The 27,467-nt window shown below is 43.5% G+C and overlaps 1 protein-coding gene across 2 annotated transcripts in view; it reads right to left on the reverse strand.

Moving 5' to 3' along the window:
• Positions 1–622: 622 nt before the first annotated feature.
• AP4S1 (adaptor related protein complex 4 subunit sigma 1) overlaps positions 623–27,467 on the reverse strand; it is an 80,044-nt gene continuing 53,199 nt past the window's right edge. The window contains exons 3-6 of one of the 2 annotated variants that reach the window (XM_003901680.4): positions 25,228–25,314; positions 22,185–22,253; positions 14,822–14,833; positions 623–1,149 (exon numbers count right to left, since the gene is read on the reverse strand). In XM_003901680.4, the coding sequence (XP_003901729.1) occupies positions 1,021–1,149; positions 14,822–14,833; positions 22,185–22,253; positions 25,228–25,314 (297 nt within the window). In that variant the 3' untranslated portion in view covers positions 623–1,020. The remainder of the gene's footprint in view (positions 1,150–14,821; positions 14,834–22,184; positions 22,254–25,227; positions 25,315–27,467) is intronic. The other variant, XM_021941099.2, reaches the window with a different exon arrangement.

Consider the following 27,467-nt stretch of genomic DNA (forward strand, 5'->3'; position numbering starts at 1 on the left):
TGGTGAAACACCGTCTCTACTAAAAATACAAAAATTAGCCAGGCGTGGTGGCGCATACCTACAGTCGCAGCTACTCAGGAGGCTGAGGCAGGAGACCTGCTTGAACCCAGAGGTGGAGGTTGCAGTGAGCTGAGATCACGCCATTGCACTCCGGCCTGGGTGACAGAGTGAGACTCCGTCTAAAAACACACACACACACACACACACACACACACACACACACACCCCTACACATCTCTTAAAAAGTAAATTTTACTAAGTCTTTTAAAGGAATAAGACAGCCTTCAGAAGTCGGGCACTGTGGCTCACATCTGTAATCCCAGCACTTTGGGAGGCTGAGGCAGGCAGATCACCTGAGGTCAGGAGTTTGAGACCAGCCTGGCCAACATGGTGAAACTCCATCTCTACTAAAATTACAAAAATTTTTTGTATTTTTGTATTTTTTGTGGTGGCGCGTGCCTGTAGTCCCAGCTCAGAAGCTGAGGCAGGAGAATCGCTTGATTCCGGGAAGTGGAGGTTGCAGTGAGCCGAGAATGCGCTAAGTGACAGAGCTAGACCAGACTCCATCTCAAAAAAAGAAAAAAAAAGACAGCCTTCAGAAAATAGCATTACTCAAAATGCCTTGTGTTTAAATTTTAAAACTTTATTGGCTGACAGAAAACTGCCATACTTTCTTCCCACTACCATCCTGCTATTCCTGAATTTGATTTGCAAAAAGAAGCATAGACCAATAAGGGTTCCTTAGGCGCTCAACAGAATTTAAAGAAGTGGGAAAGATATGTTTACAATTAGAATATAAAACTTCTCTCTCAGTTTAAACAATTTTTTTTCTTTTACATATTTTAAAGTACACTTTGTTTTCTTTTTAGGAACTGTGGGAAACGCCTATTTATAATGTCTTTGGAAGGATACCCCATTTTGTAATTGTGGTCTTCCAGATTCTTCTGGTTACAGATGTTGAGATGTATTCCACGGTACTCGCATTTCTGATAAATCCATTTGTCTGGAAGAGGCTTCCTTTCAGCTTTCTGACATCTTATCAAGAATTAGTAGAGGGGCAAGAATTCTTGCCCTGTTAGTTTCCACAATGCAGCCATTTAACACCATCTCATCCAAAATGATGTGTACTTTATCCAAATTAAACATTATCTAGGGTTGTATTAAGGAAATTAGTTTAAAGTTATAAAAATGTTAACATTCAGTAAAAATTTGTGGCTTAACCTGGAGTTTTCCCAGTGTAAATTAGTCTAAGCATGAGGTTTTCTGTACAGAATTTCTGAAATTAAATTTAAAACTGGCATCCATATTAGAAATTGTTACCTTCACATATACATACCTAGTTTCACCTTGGTTAAGCTAACAGGATAAGTGGGGATAAAAACGAAACAGCTACATTTTTTAACCAAAGGGATAGGGAGTCTACTAAGTGCTAGAGAACACAGCAAGTGTCATGTGGCAAGAGAATGACCTGAACTCAAAAATAATGGTGTCCTCCCAGACAATAATAATAACAGTAACAACCATTTGTTGAATGCTCCTGTTCCAGACATTGTGTTGAGTTTCAGCCCTCTGTAAATCTCTGATGTATGTTGTTACATATTATCCTTAGTTTACCCAGGATCAAACAGGTTCAAAGCATAGTCCAAAGCCACATGGCTAGCAAATGCCAGGCTGGAATTTAAATCCAAAGCTTGGCCTTGACTGCTCTGCTTCCAGGCTCCTCAGGAGCGGCTTGACACCTCCCTCCTCAGCCCCCAAACCTCCACCCCAAAATAAATGCCTTGTTCCTTCAGTTATCTTCTCTGTCAGACAGACTGACGTAAAAATAATTATGAGGAGAAAACGAATGAAGAAGGCACGGTGTAATAAAATTTCTGGATTTCACGACAGTATCTCTTACAAATGGGTAGTTCTAAGAAGTCATTTGAGAATGATGGAGCCACTTTGGCTTACAGGTGTTCTTTTTTTTTTTTTTTTTTTTTTGAGATGGAGTCTTGCTCTGTCGCCCAGGCTGGAGTGCAGTGGCGTGATCTCGGCTCACTGCAAGCTTCGCCTCCCAGGTTTATGCCATTCTCCTGCCTCAGCCTCCCCAGTAGCTGGGACTACAGGCGCCCGCCACCACGCCCGGCTAATTTTTTTGTATTTTTTTTTTTTTAGTAGAGATGGGGTTTCACCGTGTTAGTCAGGATGGTCTCGATCTCCTGACCTTGTGATCCGCCCGTCTCGGCCTCCCAAAGTGCTGGGATTACAGGCGTGAGCCACCGCGCCCGGCCGGCTTACAGGTGTTCTTACCGGAAAGTTAGCATGGGGCATCAGGAAAGAAGAAAATATTGTTAGACTATGATGTCTAGCAAACTAGAAAGAACTAAATACTTCCCTCAAGAATCCCTTCAACTGAATACCTAACTTTTCTTTTGTGAAAGAAGGGGAACTGGAATGAGATGATGACAATGAATGTTTCCCAATTCTACACCTTAATATCTGAAGTTCTGTATCTACTTATAAAGAGCAGGATCACGGTCTGTTACAAAAACAAAAACAGTTGACAGATTGTTTCAAACAAACTTCATTCAACAAATAGGTAATTCAATGCGCTAGGGGAGTTCAAAATTAAATCTTTGTAAAGTGAATTGTTCCCACTTGATTTTTTTCAACCAGACCAGATGTTCAAAGTCTACACTGTATTTGCTTAGTGAAGTGCAACTACACAGAACAGGACAAACGGTGAATGACTTTAAAGTTTTTATTAGGCTCTGTGTGAATATCTCATTAAGCTCTGTGCAAATAGTCCTCCAGCAGAATAAACTGTTTTCCAGGGGCCCATGGGAACTGTCCTTAAGTGACCCAGAAAAAAAAAAAAAAAAACGCATCACTCTGATATACCTATTAATAATGTCTTCCAATTATACAGATGACTGCTTTGTCCCATGGCCAAACTGGGACTGGCATGTTAGGCCCTTGACTCCAACCTGTTTACTAGACCCAGAAGCCAGAACTTAGGTGAGACAAAGTAGGAATGGCAGCCAGGTATATACAGAAAGGCAGAGCTGAGAAGCACAGGTGGCTACGTGAAAAATGGCCTACAGAACCTTCCTGTTGTACTCACTAAGGGCAATGAAAGCCTTAGTGCCTTTGAAAATGTCACCTTCTCCAAGATAACTTCCTTTGAGATACAAGGAAATCTAATTTTAACCCATGAATTGGTTTGGGGATCAAGCTGCTCTGTGGCCTGCCCCATCTCCGGCAAGCAGATGATTCGCTGTTCAGATGTCGCCTTGAGCAACTGCCCAACTGTTTTGAAATTCAGATCAGAATTTACTGCTAAATCTGGCCGGGCGCAGTGGCTCAAGCCTGTAATCCCAGCACATTGGGAGGCCGAGACGGGCGGATCACGAGGTCAGGAGATCGAGACCATCCTGGCTAACACAGTGAAACCCCGTCTCTACTAAAAATACAAAAACTTAGCCGGGCGAGGTGGCAGGCGCCTGTAGTCCCAGCTACTCGGGAGGCTGAGGCAGGAGAATGGCATGAACTCGGGAGGCGGAGCTTGCAGTGAGCTGAGATCCGGCCACTGCACTCCAGCCTGGGTGACAGAGCGAGACTCCGTCTCAAAAAAAAAAAAAAAAAAAAAAAAGAATTTACTGCTAAATCATATAAACCACTGACATCCCCACATTACAAGGACAAGGTCCTCCAGCAAGTCAATTTCCCAACATCCTGGAAACATGAGTTGCTCAGTGAGGTCATTGTATACTGTGGACATGTGACTGCCTGTGTATCTGTGTATCTGACTCAAACTAACAATCATGCAGCTTTCTGGCACTATATGGGGAAACTACAGACCAAATCCACTGTGAGGCAAAGGGCTGAAAGCTGATTTCCCCCTGGAATCATGTGACTCTTTTAAAATAAGAATCCAGCTGTTGTTTACATCTTGATTTGGTTTATGAGCAACTTGTACACCCTGGTGAGGCCAAGAGTAATGGCATTTAGGCCATATGCCAGGTAAGCAGGGACCAAAAAATACCCTATATGCTAAGCCCATGGAATAAACACACTGCAATGGTGACATTTGAAATAGGAGGAAGTAAGAAGGGCCCAGACTGTTGGTATACTAATGTAGTGAGCTGAGAATGGCTATTGAAAGATGGTCTTACCTTCAGGCTATAATGAACTTGACTGACTCTAAATATCCTAAGGAAACTTGTTTTCTTTCATGGGCCCCAGAGGTTGAGCTGACATGAACTAGAAACAATCTCCCAAAGAAGGGAGTTACTGAAGTCCATTTTCTCCCAACCTAGAAAGCTAAGAACCTTTCTGAATTTTCACATAATGTGGATTGGAATTGAACATTGCAGGGCTCATAGAATATTAGTGCCACCTGAAATCAACTTTTTAATGACAGTGATTGAAATGAGGCTGGGTGCAGTGGCTCATGCCTGTAATCCCAGCACTTTGGGAGGCCGAGGCGGATGGATTACCAGAGGTCAGGAGTTCAAGACCAGCCTGGCCAATAAACCCTGTCTCTACTAAAAATACAAAAATTAGCTGGGCATGGTGGCATGCGCCCGTAATCCCAGCTACTCGGGAGGCTCAGGCAGGAGAATCACTTGAACCTGGGAGGAGGAGGTTGCAGTGAGCCGAAATGGGGCCACTGCACTCCAGCCTGGGCAACAGAGTAAGACTCTGTCTCAAAATAAATAAATAAATAAAAATGAAAATAAATAAATAAATAAATAAAGTGATTGAAATGTTTATGGTCCCATCATTGGAATTTTATTTTTTTTTTAGATGCAGCTTCTCTCTATTGCTCAGGCTAGAGTGGAGTGGCGTGTTCTCGGCTCACTGTAACCTCCATCTCCTGGGTTCAAGGGATTCTTGTGCCTCAGGCTCCTGAGTACCTGGGAGTACAGGCATGCGCCACCACACCCAGCTAATTTTTTTGTATTTTTAGTAGAGATGACGTTTTGCCACGTTGGCCAGGTTGGTCTCTATAACTCCTGAGCTCAAGTGATCTGCTTGCCTCAGCCTACCAAAGTGCTGGGATTACAGATGTGAGCCACCGTGCCCGGCCCCAACACTGGAATTTTGATCTCTGGATAATAAAACACTTTTCCGTCATGAGTATTTTAACACCACAGTGGCAATCAAATTATCCTTTAATAAGTGAGAAACTGAGCAGCACAGACTCAAATGGAACCTCAAAAGGAATTCCAGGGCAGAGACCAACCTAGAAGCTACAATTTCTAACTCTAGGCTTGGGTCTCAGATCCCTTGGTTTCTCATTTTATTTCTTTTTTAAAAACATATTCTAGCTAAGTGTTCTTTAATAAAATATGTAGGGTGGGAAAACTTGCTTTCTTACTATTCATACTTTAATTTCCCACCAAATTGGATAAGCGGCCAAGGGCCACTGTGTTCACATTTCCCCCAGAAAATACTACCATATCGAAGGCTACCATTATGAAGATTCTGCATAGTCCTGGAGACATTCTTCTTGTAGTATAGTATAGTCTTCTGTTCACTTTTTTTTTTTTTTGGTGAAGAAAAGGTCTTGCTCTGTTGCCCAGACTGGAGTGCACTGGCACAATCTTGGCTCACTGTAGCCTCGACCTCCTGTGCTCAAGTGATCCTCTCACCTCAGCCTCCCAATTAACTGTGACCGTAGGTGCGCCACCACACCCATCTAATTTCTTTATTTTTTGGAGGGATGGGGTTTCACTATCTTGCCCAGACTGGTCTTGAACCCCTGTGCTAAAGTGAGGCACTTTGCCTTACTCGGCCTCACAAAGTGCTGGAATTACAAGAGTGAGCCACTGTGCCTGGCCCTGTTCACATTTTGTCTCTTGCTAATTAGGCCACTGAAAGGGACTCTTTTTTTTTTTTTTTTTTTTTGAGACGGAGTCTTACTCTGTTGCCCAGGCTGGGGAGCAGTGGTACGATCTTGGCTCACAGTAACCTCCGCCTCCCAGGTTCAAGCAATCCTCCCACCTCAGTCTCCCAAGTAGCTGGGATTACAGGTGTGTGCCACCACGCCCAGCTAATTTTTGTATTTTTAGTAGAAATTAGGTTTCACCATGTTGGCCAGGTGGTCTCGAACTCCTGACCTAAGGTGACCCGCCGGCCTCAGCCTCCCAAAGTGCTGGGACTATAGGCGTGAGCCACCGCGCCTGGCTGTTATCTTTTTTAAAGTTGGTTTTCATTAAAGGCCCACTCATATTCTGAGAACAACGGGATACCCAGCTGTGGTTTTGCTTAAAGTTTATGTAGGCTTAGTTATGTAGGCTAAAACATAAAGTTTCTGTTTGCTTAAAGTTATGTAGGCTTATGTAAAATTAAATATGAAAGTCAGAGGTGGGTCAATGAGCCTGTTATTATTCTCATTTCTCCCCCTAAATCTCTCTTGCTTCTCATAACTTGCTGTCACTATTCCTGACTAAAATGGAACCCAAAAAAATGGAACAAAAGGAATAGGGTTAAAGCTGAGGGACCTGGTGGTGAGGAATGCTGGTGGATGAATATAGCACCTACAGGGCTCCTTAAAGGAAAGAGGAAAGTGGTCAGGGCTAGTGGGAGCCAGAAAAAACCTGGAGGCAGAACTGTTGGATCTGTAACATTCACATCTCCTTCTGGGGTACTGGCTGACTCCTGGGGACTGTTCCTATCCAAGACTCTCATCACCCACCACGGCCCTGGCTAGAGCTCCCATGCTGGAGAAGGCCCTGGGTCCCTCGTCCCTCAGTGCCTGCCCTTCCCATGGAGGAACGGCTGCACATGTTCCCTCGGACCCACAGGCCAGTCCTCACTCTCTGGCAACGAGGCTTTCCATTTCATATTTTCAAAAGGAAAAAAGATGTTTCGAAATCTGAACGTGAACTCCGCTTTTGGAGAGCATGTTCTCAACAAGACATTCACAGATACTCTCAAATGTTTTCATCCTTTCTGACTCCTCCAACCAAAGGCATTTCTCTAAAACATCTCCCCTTATTCACAAAAAAGCTTCGACAACACCAAGGCACCATGGTGACAGGCATTTTATAAATGTTTTGTTAGAGACTAAATTGCCACAGTCTACTCCAGATGATTAATTTTTTAAAAATATGTCAAATTTAGGCTGGCTGCAGTGGCTCACATCTGTAATCCCAACACTTTGGGAGGCCAAGGTGGACATATCACTTGAGGTCAGGGGATCGAGTCCAGCCTGGCCAAAATGGAGAAACCCTGGGTCTATTAAAAATACAAAAATTAGCCAGGCATGGTGGCAGGCGCCTGTAATTCCAGCTACTCAGGAGGCTGAGGCAGGAGGATCTACCTGAACCTGGGAGACGGAGGTTGCAGTGAGTTGAGATTGCACCACTGTACTCCAGCATGGATGACAAAGCAAGGCTCTGTCTCAGAAAAAAAAAGAAAAGAAAAAAAATGTCAAATTTAACCTGCCCAATTTATAATCCTAGAGTCAAGGGCCCTGGCAACCCAGAAACTAGTACCAGCTCTGCCCTAAAGTAGCTCTACGGATTGGGACATGTCACAGAACCTCTTTGGGCCTCAGCCTTTTTACCTAAAAAGTGAGGTTTTACACCAGCCAACGGTGACTCACCCAGCCCTATGGGAGGCCAAGGTGGGAGGATTGCTTAAGCCCAAGAGTTCAAGACCAGCCTAGGCATCATACTGAAATGCTGTTCTTATTAAACAAAATTTTTTAATTAGCCAGCTGGGTGTGGTGGTGTGTGTCTGTATTCCTTGATGTATTTTTTTTTTCCTTGATATTTTTGTTTTCCTACTCTGGAGGCTGAGGTGGAAGGATTGCTTGAGCCCAGGAGTTTGAGGCTGCAGTGAGCTATGATCACAACACTGCACTCAAGCCTGGGCAACAGAGCAAGACCCTGACTGTAAAAATTTTTTTTTACATTAATTTTTTAAAGTGAGGTTTTAACCTGATGATTACGTGTAGGTGTCTTCTAGCTCCAAAGTATCTGGCTCCTACGACTCTAAATATAACCTTCAGGGAAAGCGGAGCTATTCTTTTCTGATAATATCAAGCCATTCCTGGCTGGGTGTCGTGGCTCACACCTGTAATCCCAACACTTTGGGATGCCAAGGGGGGCGGATCACTGGAAGTTGGAAGTTGGAGACCAGCCTGGCCAACATGGCAAAACCCTGTCTCTACTAAAAATACAAACTAGCCAGGTGTGGTGGTGCATGCCTGTAGTCCCAGCTACCTAGAAGGCTGAGGCAGGAGAATCACTTGAACCTGGGAGGCAGAGGTTGCAGTGAGCCAAGATGACACCACTGCACTCCAGCCTGGACAAGAGAGTGAGACTCTGTCTCAAAAAAAAAAAAAAAAAAAAAAAAAATCAAGCCATTCCTGAAGTCATCACATGCTCCATCATACCTCAGAAGAAATGCTTAAATAATGATTTTATTGGCCAGGCGCGGTGGCTCAAGCCTGTAATCCCACCACTTTGGGAGGCCGAGACGGGCGGATCACGAGGTCAGGAGATCGAGACCATCCTGGCTGACACGGTGAAACCCCATCTCTACTAAAAAAAAAAAAAAAAAAAAAAACAAAACTATCCAGGCAAGGTGGCGGGCGCCTGTAGTCCCAGCTACTAGGGAGGCTGAGGCAGGAGAATGGCATGAACCCGGGAGGCGGAGCTTGCAGTGAGCCGAGATCGCGCCACTGCACTCCAGTTCATTTAGAAGCTGCTGCTTCAGTGTTGGATGCTTCCCTGAAGAATTTGTTTGTTCTTCTGGCTGGTATTCCTATAGCCTCAGTTTGAACAAGTATTTTTGCAATTCCGCATTAAATCAGGCTGACATTATCTCCTACTTGGAGAAGCCCTATTCTGGTTTCCGGATCTCTAAAAGTATTTCAGATTTTAGGAAGCTGATGGAACTAGAGGTAGATGCCCCACAGTGGGCCTGATGGAGGCCTGCCTGCAAACCATGGTGGTGCTGATCTCTGCTGCCTGCACACCATCACTCTTCCAGGAAGCACCATGACAGATGCTAGCGGAGTCACAGAGAGGGCACACAGCACTGAGGCCCTTCCTATGCCCCACCCTCAACTGCAATAAAAGGAGCATGAATCAGGGTTCTTTCACACAACCCACCAGAGCTTTACGGCTCTAGAATCAACTGCTCAGGCTTTGAGATTTTAAGAGTTTATAAAATACAAACAGGAATGTTGTAAAGATGTTTTTATTTTTATTTTTAAAGACAAGGTCTTGCTCTGTTGCCAGATTGGAGTGCAGTGGCACAATCACGGCTCACTGCAGCCTCAGTCTCCCAGGCTCAAGCGATCCTCCCACCTCAGCCTCCCTAGTAGTTGGGACTACAGGCTCACATGACCAATGCTTGGCTTTTTAAATTTTTTGTAGAGACTGGGTCTCCCTATGTTGCCCAGGCTGGTCTCAAACTCCTGGCCTCAAGCAATCCTCCTGCTTCAGCCCTCCAAAGTGCTGGGATTACTGGCATGAGCCACAGTGCCAGGCCTGAAGGTGTTTTGAAATCAAGAAAACATTCTGGATTCTAGCGTATGTTTGTGGGACCTGGATGCTAGCCTCTATCTGTGCCTCACAAGAGTATAAAGTAGAGATCCCAGCCTGCTCTCGCTTGTCTCCCCAGGCACGTAGGTGGGACATCCCCGCTACCAGCCCAGCCTTCCTATCATTCCTGCCCCTAGTCTTGGGGTGAAGGTTGAGGAGAGGCTTGCAGAGGCCGTGGTGGCAGGCTCTGGGATATCTAGGGACCTTATAAATTCTAGGAAGTCAGAGGATGGTCAAGCAGTGGACAGGGAGGGCTGGTGGCCAACTGCCCCATAATGGGGAAGGGGTGCTGGCGAAGCAGAGACAGAGTGGGCCCTCTAGAGCACAGGGCCCGAGGAGACCCTGACTGTCCAGGCCTGAAGGCTGTACTGCTGCATTCCATTCTAGCCAAAATAAACTAAGTCTTTAGGCCTCTTTAAAGGCACCAAATACTGAAAAGGCTGTGGAGGTTTTCTGTACCTTCATGCGCAGAGCAGGTGTGCACCGATTTGAAGAGTAGTTGGTGTGTCTCCCATACTGTGCTGTTCATCGGTGCCATCCCCTGGCTATTCAGTAGATGGGGGTGGTGGAGGCAGCTCCTTTGAATTATGAACTGTCTGGAGAAAAGCAAGCCTGCTGGGGCTCCAGGGCTGAGCATATTTTGGGAAGTTCATCAATTGGTTCCTTAAAAAACCACCTTAATTCATAAAATTTAAAGTCTTAAATAAATCTACCAAGGTATGTGATGGGGCAAACTCTCCCTATAGAAACAGGCTTCACGAATCTTCAGGCCTCACTGCAGCCGGGTGGGTGAAGTGGAACTGAAGAGTGCACAGGAGTGTATTCATAGCACGTGAATGATTTAGGTCACTGACGGGCTTGGTCCCGAGGGGGCAGCCCGCCCCACCTGACACCACTGCACCAGAGGGTTTCCACTAACTGGAAGACTTTCAGCAAGCCGGAGTTGCTGTCCTGATTTCTTATGCTTAGGTCATTTCTTTTTAAAATCCAATCTGTCTTGGTCTGTGATGTCAGCCTTACTAGAAGTAGAACAAGTCCATACTAGGGAGAAATGTAAATGGTGCACTGTATTTCTCCAAGTCTAACTGTACAGGTTCTCGGAAACTTCCCTAGCCTTAAAAAATCAGGGGGAAAAGCCTCTGGAGAAAAAGACGGGGCTTCCTGGGAATTTATGAGGTTTTGACTTCCTTCTCCTGTGCCAAAACCAAGCTTTAACTCACATCTGTCCCATGTGGGCTGACAGGGGGGGCTTTCTTAAGCCTGAGCAAATACAAACAAGATTATGTACCGTTAGCAGTCGAAGGACCAAATCTAGGTTGCCATTATAGCAGTTTGCTTGTTTTCAACCTTTTAAGGCCTAAGGGAGCTTTCCTGGCAGAGTGGATATAAGCACTGCTGGCTGCTCCAGGAGGTGCCTGGCTACATGCTACCACACAGTGATGCAGAATGCCTACACCCTCCCCAGATGGAGCAGGAGCCGCAGCCGAGCCTCGATAAGGTCCCCTTGTCTTTCTGCTGTGTAACTAGTCTGCAGAGGTCCTCCTTGGACATGTGATGGTTAAAAAGGACTACGTATGAAGCAGAGAAGAGTCATGGGTTTTTAATTAGATATTTTTCAGATGGCTAAGGGTGGTAATCTTTTAAGAACGTCAACACTTTGGGAGGCCAAGGCAGGAGGCTTGCTCCAGCCCAGAAGTTTGAGACCAGCCTGTGCAACAGAGTGAGACCCCATCTCCACAAAAAAAAAAAAAAATTAAAAAAATTAGCCAGGCATGGTGTTGGGTACCCATAGTCCCAGCTACTTGGGAGGCTCAGGTGGGAGGATCACTTGAGCCCAGGAGATCCAGGGTGTAGTGAGCCATGATCACACCTCTGCACTCCAGCCTGGGTGACAGAGCAAGAGCCTATCTCAAAAAAAAAAAGTGTCAACAGAAAAGAGGGGGCGCATGCCCTTCTCTGCTGCCTGCTCCACTTTTAGACCACTGGAAGTACAAGTGAGATCAAATCTGGAGAAAGACGTAAACTTCCAGGTCTAGAGAGACTTAGTTCCCTTCTCTAAATGATGTAAAATTCCTAATTTGCCAGATGGATATGCCTAAGTAATTCCTAAGGACAGTAAATATATATAACTTGGTTAGAAGGGAAGAGAGGGTGAAAATGAAACCAGGTAAAATGAAGGGAAAATCGTATATCTTGGCGTAAAATTGTAATTCAAACAAGAATGCTGGAGCTCATCACATAGACCTATACTACACACCAGAAGGCTACAAAGACAAGTATCCCCATCTTTATTTCTAGTAAACATCTAGTAAATATCCAACACATCAACACGACTCATCCAACTAGAACACATATCCCTTCACCTCTGAGTCACGTTAACTCTCTCAATATCTAGTCTTGTAAGACTCTCTTCCTGTTTCAGATCATGGCAACATCAACTATTAAGGCTGAGCAGATGTTAAAGCTCTTCCAGTCTTCATTCTCTCATTTTAAGACGAGGGGGTTATGTGCCTTGTCCAATACACACAGCTAGTCAGTGGCAACACCAAAAGTGCAAATTGAGTTCTCTACTCCCAGTGAAGTGTCTTTTAGCCCTTGCTATCTTCCTGATGACTGTTTAAATCAAAAAGCTTTTTGTCTACTTGTACTTTGTTCAAGTAGGAAGAGATTTATTTTGAATTGCTTTGGATGGCTTAATTCAGATAGAATATTACATGTTGAATAAAAACATACTGTAATATACAGACCATGCTGAATGAAAATACACCATAATATACACCATGGTCTGTATATCACGGCACTTTTTATTCAGCATGCTAAAACCTACGAAGGGATCTATAATCCCTTCTAGGTCACAGTGATCACAGATTTGGGTCACTCACCACTAGAGGGCACTCAGATTTTCCCAGTTAGTTCACAGAGGCTTCCAATTACAGTGTACAAAACGAATTTTATCAACATGGCGACATTTCCTATCAGTAATAACAAGTAAACAGCCATTTCCCCAGAAATATTAAGTGGATGCAAACATACTGGTTCTGGGCATTTATATAAGTGTATCTATAAGTTTGTAAATTAGGCTGGGCACGGTGGCTCACACCTGTAATCCTAGCACTTCGGGAGGCTAAGGCAGGTGGATTATCTGAGGTCAGGAGTTCAAAACCAACCTCGCCAACATGGTGAAACCCCGTCTCTATAAAAAAAAAAAAAAAATTAGCTGGGCATGATAGCGGGTGCCTGTAATCCCAGCTACTCAGGAGGCTGAGGCAGGAGAATTGCTTGAACCCAGAAGGCCGAAGGCTGCAGTGCGCCATAATCACGCCACTGCACTCCAGTCTGGGTGACAGAGCGAGACTCTGTCTCCAACAAACAAACAAACAAACAAAATATATAAATTAGACACCTACACACACACACACACACACACACACACACACTCTGTCTTAAAAAAACCTTTTTTTGGCTGGGTGAGGTGGCTCACACCTGTAATCCCAGGACTTGGGGAGGCTGAGGCAGGTGGATCACCTGAGGTTGGGAGTTTGAGACCAGTCTGACCAACATGGAGAAATCCTGTCTCTACTAAAAATACAAAATTAGCCAGGCATGGTGGCGCATGTCTGGAATCCCAGCTACTCGGGAGGCTGAGGCAGGATAATGGCTTTAACCTGGGAGGCAGAGGTTGCAGCGAGCCGAGATCGCACCACTATATTCCAGCCTGGGCGACAAGAGCGAGACTTCGTCTCAAAAAAAATTTGCCATATATATATGGTCAGGCACAGTGGCTCATATATATATTATATATATATTTCATATATATATGATATATGATATCATATGATAATCCCAGCACTTTGGGAGGCCGAGGTGGGTGGATCACCTAGGGTCAGGAGTTCAAGACCAGCATGGCCAACATGGTGAAACCCCGTGTCTACTAAAAATACAAATATCTCATTTATATATGATATATATATGAGAAATATATATATATACACATATGATACATATCAGACACTATGCCCAGAACCAGTAGTTTCGCATCCACTTAATATTTCTGGCAAAATGTGGAAAAATGGCTGTGTGTTTGTGCATGTACTCACACATACACACACATACAAATAAGTGTATGTATATATACACATAAACATATTGTTATAATTTGTATATAGTTGTTATATTCTAATATATATAAATATTTATATATAACATTTGTTATAGTTAATTTACTATTTTAGATTGAAACTTGATGTGTTCTTCAAGGACTCAAGTGGTAGGTAGATTTTTGAAGTAAAAAATAAACTTGAAAGTTAGCTGGCCTCCCAAACACTGGCACAAAGCCTAAGGGCTCCTGCCAAAATCTGGGGGCCTGCAGTACTCTAAGCAAATCATGCTTGTTTTGAGGGTACTTGGATATTGTGATTTAAAAGAGACAGAAGAAAACGAGAAAAGGAGAACTTTCTCTGCTATCAAGGAAATGAATACATTTGATAGCAATGATTACAAGCCAGGCAATTTCTTTAACCTTCCGGTTTATCAACACTGAAGGCCTTATCTGGTCACGTAGGGCATTTCTAGATATTTATACCTGGAACCCTGGAAATCCAGTTTCTGTAGGAGGACTAAACACTTTTTTGGCTGTGTTATTTAAATTTTGAAAATGCCTATTCCATATGTTTAAAGGAAATTAAATTAACAAATAGTAGCTATTAACTACTATGATAGAGCTGTCCTGCCTGAAAAAAAAAAAAAATCTTAAGAGTCATCTTGCCAAGTACAGTGGTTCGCGCCTGTAATCCCAGCACTTTGGGAGGCCAAGGTGGGTGGATCACCTGAGGTCAGGAGTTGGAGACCAGCCTGGCCAACATGGTGAAACCCCGTCCGTGTCTACTAAAAATACAAAAATTAGCTGGGCGTGGTGGTGGGCACCTGTAATGCCTCAGGAGGCTAAGGCAGGAGAATCACTTGAACCCAAGAGGCAAAGGTTGAAGTGAGGTGGAAGTTGCAGTGGGCAGAGATTGCGCCATTGCACTCCAGCCTGGGCAAGAAGAGCGAAACTCTATCTCAAAAAGAAAAAACAAAGAATTGTCTTGTTGAAGAAGGGGGACGAGGTGGGGGAGGAGTTCTGCAGAACACCCACACCTCCGGCTGTCTTGTCATGGCTGTTGGTGATGAACACTCTGGGCTGCTGAATAGTTTTCCTGCTCCGTGGCACTTACCTGATAAGGACTAGAGTGAGCTTGCCAAGTACCGTGGAAAACAGTATTGAAAAAGGATACGTCTAATTCACTCTGGAAGAGAGAAAAAGAGTGCAAGGGTGAGAACAAAGACATTGGGACCCGTTGCTCTTAGCAGAGTCAGACTGAAGAGGCTTCTGCATCCATAGCAGTGGCCTCTCCTACCTGCTTCTGGGCTTGGAGGCCACAGCAGTCTGACTCTGCCAAGGCCCTGAGTTTGGGACTGTAATTTTTTTAAAAATAGGCTGTAGTTCAAAGGAATTTTACAGGCCAGTACCATTCATCTTTAGAAAGCAGAGGGAAAAAGAAACTAACTCAACCTTTACAGATGTAGGTAATTTGATGTGTGTATCAGAGATGGTAACAATGTGCCACACCTTTGAATCCACTAATGTTACTTCTAGGAGTTTATCCCAAGGAAAAAATTAGACAATGGCACAATGATATATGACAGGATATTCAGGGTAATGGTGCTTGTAATAGCAAATTATTGATAATAACCTAAATATCTATCAAGGAGGGGAACTAAGTAAACCGTAGCATATCCACAAATGACAATGTAGAAATATAAGTACTCACATATTGTTATAAAAAGTTACAAAATGCATACATAGTATTATCCTATGTATGCATGTATACAGATCAAGATATATATGGTTATATAGCTACAGACAGACATAGAAAGTCTAAAAGGAAATGTACCTAACAGCAGTTATCAGTAACTGATGGGCTTACTGATGATCTTCTTCTCACTTAAAAAAATCTATTTTATTTATTTATTTCGAGAAAGTCTTTATTTATTTATTTTGAGTCAGTGTGTCACCCAGGCTGGAGTGCAGTGGCATGATCTTGGTTCATTGCAACCTCTGCTTCCTGGGTTCAAGTGATCCTCCCACCTCTGCCTCCCAAGTAGCTGGGACTAGAGGTGTGCGCCACCACACCTGGCTAATTTTTGTATTTTTTTTTTAGAGACGGGGTTTTGCCATGTTGCCCAGGCTGGCCTTGAACTCCTGAGCTCAAGCGATCCACCTGCCTCAGTCTCCCAAAGTGCTGGGATTATAGGTGTGAGCCATCACGCCTGGCCAAAAAATACATTACTTTTTAAAGAGCAAGTTTTAGGTTCAGAGCAAAACTGAGGGGGTCTCTACTAAAAAATACAAAAAACTAGCCGGGCGAGGTGGCGGGCGCCTGTAGTCCCAGCTACTCGGGAGGCTGAGACAGGAGAATGGCGGGAACCCGGGAGGCGGAGCTTGCAGTGAGCTGAGATCCGGCCACAGCACTCCAGCCTGGGCAACAGAGCGAGACTCCGTCTCAAAAAAAAAAAAAAAAAAAAAAAAACTGAGGGGGAGGTACACAGACATCCCATCCCCTGTGTCCCTCCGAATGTGCAGCCTCCTCCTATGATCAGCATTCCCCACCACAGTGGTACATTTGTTAAAACTGACAAACCTACACCATTCTCACCCAAAGTCCACAGTTTACATTAGGGTTCACTCTGGTGGTTTACGTTCTATGGGTTTAGACAAATGTATAATTACATGTATTCGCTTTCCTCTTTCTCTTTGCTTATATGTTTAAAAATTTTTAAAATAAAAATAAAATAGATATTTATATAGTGAAAAAAGTATGGAGGAAGAAAAAAGTAAAGAGAATTAAGTTCAAATATGAAAGGACTTAAGGTTTGTCAAATGCAGCACTGAAAATTCCCTGATATCACTTCTTCAACAGCAGCCACCCTCACCTCTGGCAAAGTCGCATCCTTTGAAGCTAACTGGGTTGGCTTTTTGTTTTAGAAATGTGATGCTGAGATGCTTCTCTCAGCCCCAGACAGCATGAGACTGATCTCCAAATTTAAGATTTGGAAATTCTCGAAGATTAAAAATAGCCACAGAAAGAATGTTTAAAATTCACAAACCTAAAAATAAATCTTACATGACAAGGCTGTCTCTGTGAGGGGGACAGATCCCGTTTTCTTTCCCATAGTGCTCTTTTCCCTCTTCCTCTTCTTCTTTTTGCTATGGTTTGATCCTAAGCCAAGTCGTCCCTTAGTATCTACCGTCCAAGTCCTGCAGAATCACCTAACTGAAATTAAATTCTAATCTTTACTTTTGTGGTTTATGTGGTCTCTGACTCTCCCTAAAATTATACCTATAATTCAGTAATATGCTATTTATTCTTAGTTACTGAATATAATAATAATTTTAAAAACCTTAGCAATGATTGTACTTGTACCCACTTTTTATTCTCCTAGGCTTAGAACATTATTATTTTGGGAAATTATATTCTTCTTGGTGGGTGTCACCTTGAAATGGCTAATCATAGCTCTGATCATAGACCCTGACTTGCAACTAGTCCATCTAAACAAGAAAGTGGTCATCACAAGGTAAAGAGAAGCTAGAGCTATGCTGTCCAATATGGTAAACACCAGCCTCATGTGGAGATTTAAATTAAGTAAAATTAAAACTTCATTTCCTCAGTTATACTAACTGCATTGCAAGTGCTCAAGAGCCACATCTGGCTAATGCCTACTGTATTGGATGGCACAGGTACAGAACATTCCTATCTCTGCAGAAAGTTTTACTGAACAGTGCTGGTCTATGTCTTGCCAAGCAATCAACACAGAGATAGATTTTAAAGCCAGTCTCCGTGTCCTCTGTCCTCTAAGGCCAGTCTCTGGAATGACCACCTCTTGGTCTCTTTCGGCTTTGGAAGGCACCAGCCCCTTCCTGGCCAGAGGCATCACCACATCACAGACCACTAGGCATGTTCCCAACACCAACTCTTGAATCAAGAAAAGGCTGACAGCGGCCAGGCGCGGTGGCTTACGCCTGTAATCCCAGCACTTTAGGAGGCCGAGGCAGGCGGATCAAGAGGTAAGGAAATCAAGACCATCCTGGCCAACATGGTGAAACCCCGACTCTACTAAAAGTACAAAAATTAGCTGGGTGTGGTGGCATGTGCCTGTAATCCCAGCTACTCGGGAGGCTGAGGCGGGAGAATTGCTTGAACCAGGCAGTCGGAGGTTGCAGTGAGCCAAGATTGACAGAGCGAGACTCCATCTCAAAAAAAAAGAAAAGAAAAAAACCAAAAACGCTGACAGCAAGCCTCATGCACTAAGGCAGTGATTACCAAAATTAAGCATATGTCAGAATCACCTGGAAGCCTTCTTAAACCAGATTTCTGGGCCTCAACCTAGAGCTTCAGATGCAATGGTCTGGGGTAGGGCCCAGAATTTGAATTTCTAACAAGTTCTCAACTTATGCTAATGGTCCAGGAATCAGACTTTGAGAATGGTTGCACTAAGACGATGAAGACAGGCTAGCTGACTGTCCCATGAAGAAGGAGTTTGCCAAACCTCACTTCTGGCATTAGGAGGTGGGCTGAAGACATAACTTCCTAATCTGCGTTTTGCCCTTTCCGGGTTTTAGTGCACACAGTATTACTAATTAGGGAGCACATTCTGCTCACTGCCTCAGGAAGAAGCTTGGAAACAATTCCTTAATTGTTTTTATTAAATTGTTTTTATTGAAATTAAATGAAACAACTTTAAAAAATAAGCTTGCGCTAGCCGGGTGTGGTGGCTCACGCCTATAATCTCAGCACTTTGGGAGGCTGAGGTGGGTGGATCACCCGAGGTTGGCAGTTCGAGACCAGCCTGACCAACATGGAAAAAGGAGAAACCTTGTCTCTACTAATAATACAAAAATTAGCCAGGTGTGGTGGCATATGCCAGCTACTTGGGAGGCTGAGGCATGAGAATTGCTTGAACTTGGGAAGCGGAGGTTGTGGTGATCCGAGATCACGCTATTGCACTCCAACCTGGGCAGCAAGAGCAAAACTCTGTCTCAAAAAAAAAAAAAAAAAGCTTGTACCACTGCTACTTCTCAAGAATATCTAACTAAAGCTCAGGAAGGCCTACGGCAGCAAAGTAAAACATCTTTGCTGATTCTTTTTAAAAGACTGGTGAGTTTCAAACTTACTATAAAGCTACAGAAATCAAGAGTGTGCTACTGATGTAAGCTAGACATAGAGATCAATGGAACAAAAGTGAGAGGCCAGAAATAAACACTTACATTTATGGCCAATTGATTTACTGATAAGGGTGCCAAGACAATTCATTGGGGGAAAAAACAGTCTTTTGAACAAATGATGTTGGAATAATTGAATCTTTACAAATGAATGGGAGAAAATATTTTCAAATCATGTATCTGATAAGGGACTTGTATTCAGAATATATAAAGAACTCCTGCAACTCAACAATAAGATAACAAATAATGCAATTTAAAAATGGGCAAAGGATTTGAGCAGACATTTCTGCCAAGAAGATAGACAAATGGCTAATACACATATAAAAAGATGCTCAACATCCTTATCCATTAGTGAAACACAAATGACACCTACAATTCATTGGCGTCTGTACCACTTTACATCTACCGGGATGGCTATCATATAAAAGACAGATAATAACAAGTTTTGGTGAGGATGTGGAGAAATTGAAACCCTCATGTACTCCTGATGGGACTTTGAATCACACCAACACTTTGGAAAACAGTTTGGCAGTTCATCAAAATGCTAAACATGGGGTTACCACATCGCACTCCTAGGTAGTCCAAGAGAACCGAAAGCATGGTTCTATGCAAAAATGTGTCCACGAATGTTCATATAAGCATTATTTACAATAGCCAAAAACTGGAAATAACTCAAATGTCTACCAACTGATGAATGGATAAAAAAAATTTGGTATATCCATCCATACAATGGAATATCATCTGGCAAGAAAAAGGAAAGAAGTATTGATATATGCTACAACATGGATGGCTCTTGAAAACACTACACTCAATGCAAGAAGCCAGTCACACCAAAATCACATGTTGTACAATTATATTTATATGAAATATCTAGAACAGACAAATCTATAGAGACAGAAAGTAGATTAGGTATATATCCAAAAGAAAGGAAATCAATGCATTGAAGAGATGTCTGCAGTCCAATGTTTATTGTAGCACTGTTCACAATAGCCAAAATATGGAATCAACCAAAGCACCCATCAATGAATGAATGGATAAAGAAAATATGGTATATATACATAATGGAATACTATTCAGCCATAAAAAAGAATAAAACCCTATCATTTGCAGAAACACGTATGGAACTGAAGGTCATTATGTTAAGTGAAATAAGCCAGGCACAGAAAGACAAATATCACATGTTCTCATTCATGTGGGAAGTAAAAAAGTACATATCATGAAGATAGACAGTAAATTGGTGGTTACCAAAAGCTGGGAAAGGAAGAGGAAAGAGGAAATGAAGAGAGGTAGATTAATGGGTGCAAATACGCAATTAGATAGAAGAAATAAGACCTAGTGTTTGATAAATCAGTAGGGTGACAATGGTTAACAATAATCTATTGTATATTTCAAAAGAGCTAAGAGAATAATTCGAATGTTCCTAACATAAAGAAAATATAAATATTTAAGGTGATGGAGATCCTAATTACCCTGATTTGGTTTTTATACATTATATGAATGAATCAAATTATCACAAGTATCATGAAAATATCTACATCTCTTATGTATCAATATAAAAAATAAAAATAAAAAACTTACCAAGAAAAAAGATAGGTCACTAGTCACCTGGTGTGGGTGGAGGGGGATAATGAGGGGAAATGCTAATGGGTATGTTTCCTTGTCAAGTAATGAAATTTCCTAAAATCCTCCCACCTCATCCTCCTGAGTATCTGTCCCTACAGGTGCTTGCCACCACACCCAGCTTAATTATATACTTTTATTTATTTATTTATTTTGAGACAGAGTCTCCCTCCCAGGTTCACGTCATTCTCCTGCCTCAGCCTACCGACTAGCTAGGACTATAGGCGTTGGCCACCACGCCCGGCTACTTTTTGTATTTTAGTAGAGAGGGGGTTTCACCATGTTAGCCAGGATGGTCTCCATCTCCTGACCTCGTGATCCACCCGCCTCGGCCTCCCAAAGTGCTGGGATTACAGGCGTGAGCCACACGCCCGGCCAATTATACACTTTAAATGGGTGAACTGTATTATACATAAAATATATTTCAATATAGCTATTAAAATGGCTTCAAAAAGATTTTTGGAAAGGAGCTCACATATTCCTTAAGGAGAACTGACTTTTGACCCTCAAAACAAGGGTTTGGATGGGAATGATTCTTGAAGTGAAAAGTATCCTGGTGTCTTAGGAAAGAAGGCAGCAGGGGCCAGGCGCGGTGGCTCACGCCTATAATCCCAGCACTTTGGCAGGTGGAGGCGGGCGGATCACTTGAGGTCGGGAGTTTGAGACCCACCTGACCAACACGGAGAAACCCCAGCTCTACTAAAAATACAAAATTAGCTGGGCGTGGTGGCACACGCCTATAATCCCAGCTACTCGGGAGGCCGAGGCGGGAGAATCACTTGAACCCAGGAGGTGGAGGTTGCGGTGAGCCGAGATCGCGCCACTGCACTCCAGCCTGGGCAACAAGAGCGAAACTCTGTCCTTCATCTCAAAAAAAAAAAAAAAAAAAAAAAAAAAAAAAAAAAAAAGAAGAAAAAGAAAAAAAGAAAAAAAAGAAAAGAAAGCAGAGGAAGAAGAAAAGAGGAGGTTGCCGGGAATAAGCCTGGAATTAAAGGCCCCTTGGGAGGCTGAGACAGGTGGATCAGGAATATCAAGACCATCCTGGCTAACACGGAAACTGCCTCTGCTGTGGTCACACCAGTCGGTTGTAGGGCGCTGTCTCCAGTTACCGGGAGGCCGAGGGCAGGAGAATGAGCGTAGTCCTGAGTGCTATTACGTCGAGATCCAGCCAGATCTGAAAGAGATCCATTCAAAAAAAAAAAAAAAGAAGTAAGTCAGATCATTAAAGCCTCGACCAGAGAAAACAATAAGTGACGGAGTTTTGTTTTTTTGTTTGTTTTTTGATGTCCGGCCTGGTCTGGCTGAGGGCAGGGATATTGATCTCGGTTTCACTGCGTTCACCTGGTTCATCACGATTCTGTCTCCGAGAAGACTACAGGGATACCACCACTCGCCTCGCTAGTTTTTGTATTTTCAGTAGACACGGGTTAGTCACTGTGTTAGTCAGGATAGTCTCTAATCTCCGACCAGATCCTACCACTGCCTCCCAAAGTGCTGGAATTATAGGCGCGGAGCCACCGTACGGGCTGTAAGAGGGGTTTTTTTTTCCAGTTCTGCAAAGATCTCAGGCATATATGGGCTTGTAATACTTTGGATAAACCAGCAGGAAAGATAAAGAAAATTTGGCATCACTTAAGTTTTAATTTTTACTTATTAAAACTCTGTATTAACACATGTTCTTGATATAGGTCCAAAGAGACTCAATTTCTGGGAAACTGGGTTGAGGAAGTAAACCATTTTTTAGCCATTAGACTTACCACTCGGCTGAAATACTCATCTAAAACTTCCACAAAGTTATGAATGAATTCATAAATAGCCATCTCGTTCTAAAATAAAAGAAGAAAGGTAGAATCAATTTTAGTGTGGCCCTCATGCAAATCAGACAGAACATCTCAGTCAGCTTCCAGCTTTTAGTGAACTGATAATGTGAGGAAAGTAGCCTCCCACTGACAAATACTCGGAACAGTTCTGTACTCACTTGTTTAAAAGATGCTTATCAATAGGGGAAATGTAGATAAACCTTAACCTCTAGGATTTTTTTTGGGCCAGGTTTGGTGGTTCGTATGTGTAATCCTAGCAAGTTGGGAGGCCAAGGTGAGAGGATGGCTTGGGGCCAGGAGTTCAAGACCAGCCTAGGCAATATAGTGAGACTCCGTCTCCACAAAAAATTTTAAAAACTAGCCAGGTGTGGTGTTGCATGCCTGTAGTCTCAGCTACTCACGAGGCTGAGGCAGGAGGATGGCTTGACCCCAGGAGTTCAAGGCTGCAGTAAGCTATGATGGCACCACTGTACTCCAGCCTGGGAAACAGAGCGAGGTCCTGTCTTAAAAAACAAAAAGGTCATGCGTGGTGGCTCACACCTGTAATCCCCACCACTTTGGGAGGATGAGGTGGGAGGATCACTTGAGCCCAGAAGTTCAAGACCAGCCTGGGCAACATAATGAGATCTCTTCTTTACAAAAAATTTAAAAATAGGCTGGGCGTAATGGCTCATGTCTGTAATCCTAGCACTTTGGGAGGCCGAGATGGGCAGATCACTTGAGGTCAGGAGCTCAAGACCAGCCTTGCCAACACAGTGAAACTTCGTCTCTACTAAAAATACAAAAATTAGCTGGGCATGGTGGCACATGCTTGTAATCCCAGCTACATGGGAGGCTGAGGCAGGAGAATTGCTTGAACCTAGGAGGAACACTTGAACCTGGGAGGCTGAGATTGAAGTGAGCCAAGATCGTGCCACTGTACTCCAACCTGAGTGACATAGCAAGACTCTGTCTCAAAAAATAAATAAATAAATAAACAAAAATAAATAAATAAATAAATAAAGTAAAAATATCCAGATATCTTGACATGAGCCTGTAGTCTTAGGTACTCGGGATCATGACGCTGAGGTGGAAGGATCACTTCAGGCCAAGAGGTCAAGGCTCCAGTGAGAGGTGAAGGTGCCACTGCATTCTAGCCTGGGTGACAGAGAGAGACCCTGTCGTAAAAAATTTAGGCCGGGGCCAGGCGCGGTGGCTCAAGCCTGTAATCCCAGCACTTTGGGAGGCCGAGACGGGCGGATCACGAGGTCAGGAGTTCGAGACCATCCTGGTTAACACGGTGAAACCCCGTCTCTACTAAAAAATACAAAAAACTAGCCGGGCGAGGTGGCGGGCGCCTGTAGTCCCAGCTACTCGGGAGGCTGAGGCAGGAGAATGGCGGCGTGAACCCGGGAGGCGGAGCTTACAGTGAGCTGAGATCCGGCCACTGCACTCCAGCCTGGGCGACAGAGCGAGACTCTGTCTCAAAAAAAAAAAAAAAAAAAATTTAGGCCGGGTGTGGTGGCTCACGCCTGTAATCCCAGCACTATGGGAGGCTAAGGCAGGTGGATCACGGGGTCAGGAGATCGAGATCATCCTGGCCAAAAGGTGAAACCCCGTCTCTACTAAGAATACAAAAATTAGCTGGGCGTGGTGGTGGGCACCTGTAGTCCCAGCTACTCGGGAGGCTGAGGCAGGAGAATCGCTTGAACCCAGGAGGCAGGGGTTGTAGTGAGCCGAGATGGTGCCACTGCACTCTAGCCTGGTGACAAGGTGAGACTCTGTCTCCAAAAGAATCTTTTTTTTGAAGTCTATGATAAATCTAGCCAGATTAAAATCTTAGTGTCTAGTATTTAGAGTTCTTAGCTCCATTTCCTGACTTTACCACAAATTGGTTTAAGCAATTGTTCAGGTTCTTCATGCCATCATTTTTCTATCTGTGGAGATGGGAAAACCACTTCAAAGTTTGGTTCATGGATAAAAAACAACAAATCAATATTTCAGCTAGATGTAAAACATCCTTTCAGGGATTCCATGTCCATAGTGCTATTGATCTGGGAGTGGCATTTGTGAAGGGGTGAACTAAATAAATTTGAGGGGATGTAATCACAATACAATCATCTTTATAGTTTTCACTGGCTTTTGATATATCAGCCCATGTTTAATGCCAAAATCAGTTGGTCTCTATACTTATCTGAGCTGCTTCATTGTTCAAGAGAACAAGGGCAGGGCACTCGTATTGCTTACAACAGAAAAAGGCATTCTGTGGTTTGGGGCTTCTCTACTTTGCAAGCTCCTCATCTAATCCAAGAAACATCCTAGATATTTCTCTTCCACACAACTTTCCTCATCCTTGCTAGAAACCAAGATCCTAGCCAGGCACAGTGGCTTATGTCTGTATTCCCAGCTACTTGGGAGGCTAAGCCAGGAAGATCGCTTGAAGTCAGGAGTTCTAGACCAACCTGGGCAACACAGTGAGACCCCGTCTCTAAAAAAAATAAAAGCAAAAAAATTAGCTGGGCTTGGGAGTGTGAGCCTGTAGTCCCAGCTAGTCAGGTGGCTGAGATGGGAAGATGCTTGAAACCAGGCATTCAAGGCTGCAGTGAGCTATGACTGTGCCATTGCACGCTAGTCTGTCTCTTAAAAAAATAAAAATAAAAATAAATTGGGAGTCTGAGGCAGGCAGATCATGAGGTCAGGAGATCAAGACCATCTTGGCCAACATGGTGAAACCCCATCTCTACTAAATACAAAAAATTAGCCAGGTGTGGTGGCACGTGCCTGTAATCCCAGCTACTTGGGAGGCTGAAGCAGGGGAATCGCTTGAACCTGGGAGGTGGAGGTTGCAGTGAGCTGAGATCGTGCCACTGTACTACAGCCTGGCAACAGGGCAAGACTCCGTCAAAAAAAAAAAAAAAAAAAAATCAAGAGACTCATAATTCTTAGGGAGGCAAGTAGAAAGAAATTCTTGCATTTTCCAAGGGCTCTTCTATTATCTTACCTCAGTGTCATTAACTCCAACCACAATGAAGAGAGCTGCATACTGCCGATATATCAGCTTAAAATCCTTATATTCAATGAAAGAGCACTAGACAAAACACAATGAGATATTAACTCCTGTTGTTGAGAGAGAGTTATTTAAAATGACATGCATAAGTTCTAGGTTCTGATTCATCTGACAAACATTCCTAGAAATATAAAATATTAAGATGTTACACAACCACTGGTGGCCTTCTCACAATATTCAGGGGACCACTTGGAAGCATCTCTAGTGGAAATTGGAGAAGTCTTGGAAAAAAGTCTGAGTGTTCACATGGGTTCCCACTTACACTCCTTCTCATTCCTTTGCTTGGCTCTGTGTGGAACTCAGCAGGCAAAGATAATGAATAATCAGCAAAGTGCCTCTGAAGTGAAAATAAGCAAACATGATAAAGAAGACTTTCTTCTCCTCACCTCCCCAAGACTTTTTTTTTTTTTTTTGAGACGGAGTCTCGCTCCGTCGCCCGGGCTGGAGTGCAGTGGCTGGATCTCAGCTCACTGCAAGCTCCGCCTCCCGGGTTCACGCCATTCTCCTGCCTCAGCCTCCCAAGTAGCTGGGACTACAGGCGGCCACCACCTCGCCCAGCTAGTTTTTTGTATTTTTTTTTTTAGTAGAGACGGGGTTTCACCGTGTTAGCCAGGATGGTCTCGATCTCCTGACCTCGTGATCCGCCCGTCTCGGCCTCCCAAAGTGCTGGGATTACAGGCTTGAGCCACCGCGCACGGCCCCCCGCAAGACTTTTTTGGAAGCAATTAGATATTCTCGGTTTTGTACTATTTAATAGTCATCGAGGAGCCAAATACATGGTACAAACAAACAAAAATTGGTTGCTTTTTCCTAGACTCATGAAAAGAATCCATGTAGATTATTTTACAAATCATTTAAAGATGGCCTTTTTGTGGCAGATGCTAGACAAAATCTCGCATTGTAAACATTGCTTCGTATGAATTAATAACTAGCCTGCCACCACTGACACATGGATAAAACTCCCATCTCATTTATCCCTTTCCTATCACCTTTGTACAAAGAGTTATGGGAAGGCGCTGAGTGGATGGGAGGTGGAGAGTGGGCAGAAGCACAGGGTTACTCTCCTTCTGGATTTTAGGGTGTGCTGGATGTGTTGCTCTTGGGTGCCCGGATGTACCTGGGAATGAAGCTGCAAGTTTTGACCATGGAAATACCTCTATGGGAAAGCCATCTGACAGTCTATAAAATGAAGGAATTTAGGTTTTTATTTAAAATTAGGATAAAGGTAATGAGTACAGAAGCATTCTGCAGCTTTTGGCTCACTGTAGAGCCAGTGTGATCTCTGCTCAGCTGGATCTTTCAAGGAAACACAACCTTTTTGAAAGAACTGAGGAACATTTTTCAAAGCCTCTCAGGAGTTTCTGACATTAAAAAAAAAGTATCAAAGCACCTCTATGGATAAAAACTAAGCTGCTATTATGCTACGTTGGTGCCTGATTATGCCAAAAGCCCAGTGGACTCCTTTTAAAATCTAAAATAATTTAGAATGCATCAAAAGTATCTAACAGTATATTCATTCCAAAGCTTTCGTTTCAAAGGGTAACCTATCAGTGAAAATGATGTTTGAAATTGAGTGCCTGCATTCTGCAGAAAGGTTCAAACAGGAATGCTTCTAAGAGTATTTACTTTTACTTAAAGTATGTGGCTATTAACACAGCCCTTTAAAAGTTTCTGTTTCCAGGCCGGGCGCGGTGGCTCAAGCCTGTAATCCCTGCACTTTGGGAGGCCGAGACGGGCGGATCACAAGGTCAGGAGATCGAGACCATCCTGGCTAACCCGGTGAAACCCCGTCTCTACTAAAAAATACAAAAAACTAGCCTGGCGAGGTGGCGGGCGCCTGTAGTCCCAGCTACTCTGGAGGCTGAGGCAGGAGAATGGCGTGAACCCGGGAGGCGGAGCTTGCAGTGAGCTGAGATCCGGCCACTGCACTCCAGCCTGGGCGACAGAGCGAGACTCCGTCTCAAAAAAAAAAATAAAAATAAAAATAAAAAAATAAAAGTTTCTGTTTCCATCTGACAACATGAAACAGTGTGTGCCATGGCAGGCCAAAGTAGTAATTCAAAGAGGAACTCTGAGATGTCCCAACTGAAAAATCAGTTTAGATGCCAGTTTGTGCCATGTTACTTTTGAGCACTGATGTAGCTTAATATTTTATGATTTAGCAGTGGTGCTCA

The sequence above is a fragment of the Papio anubis genome, chromosome 7 (genome assembly GCF_008728515.1).
Source record: "Papio anubis isolate 15944 chromosome 7, Panubis1.0, whole genome shotgun sequence".
Lineage (NCBI taxonomy): Eukaryota > Metazoa > Chordata > Mammalia > Primates > Cercopithecidae > Papio > Papio anubis.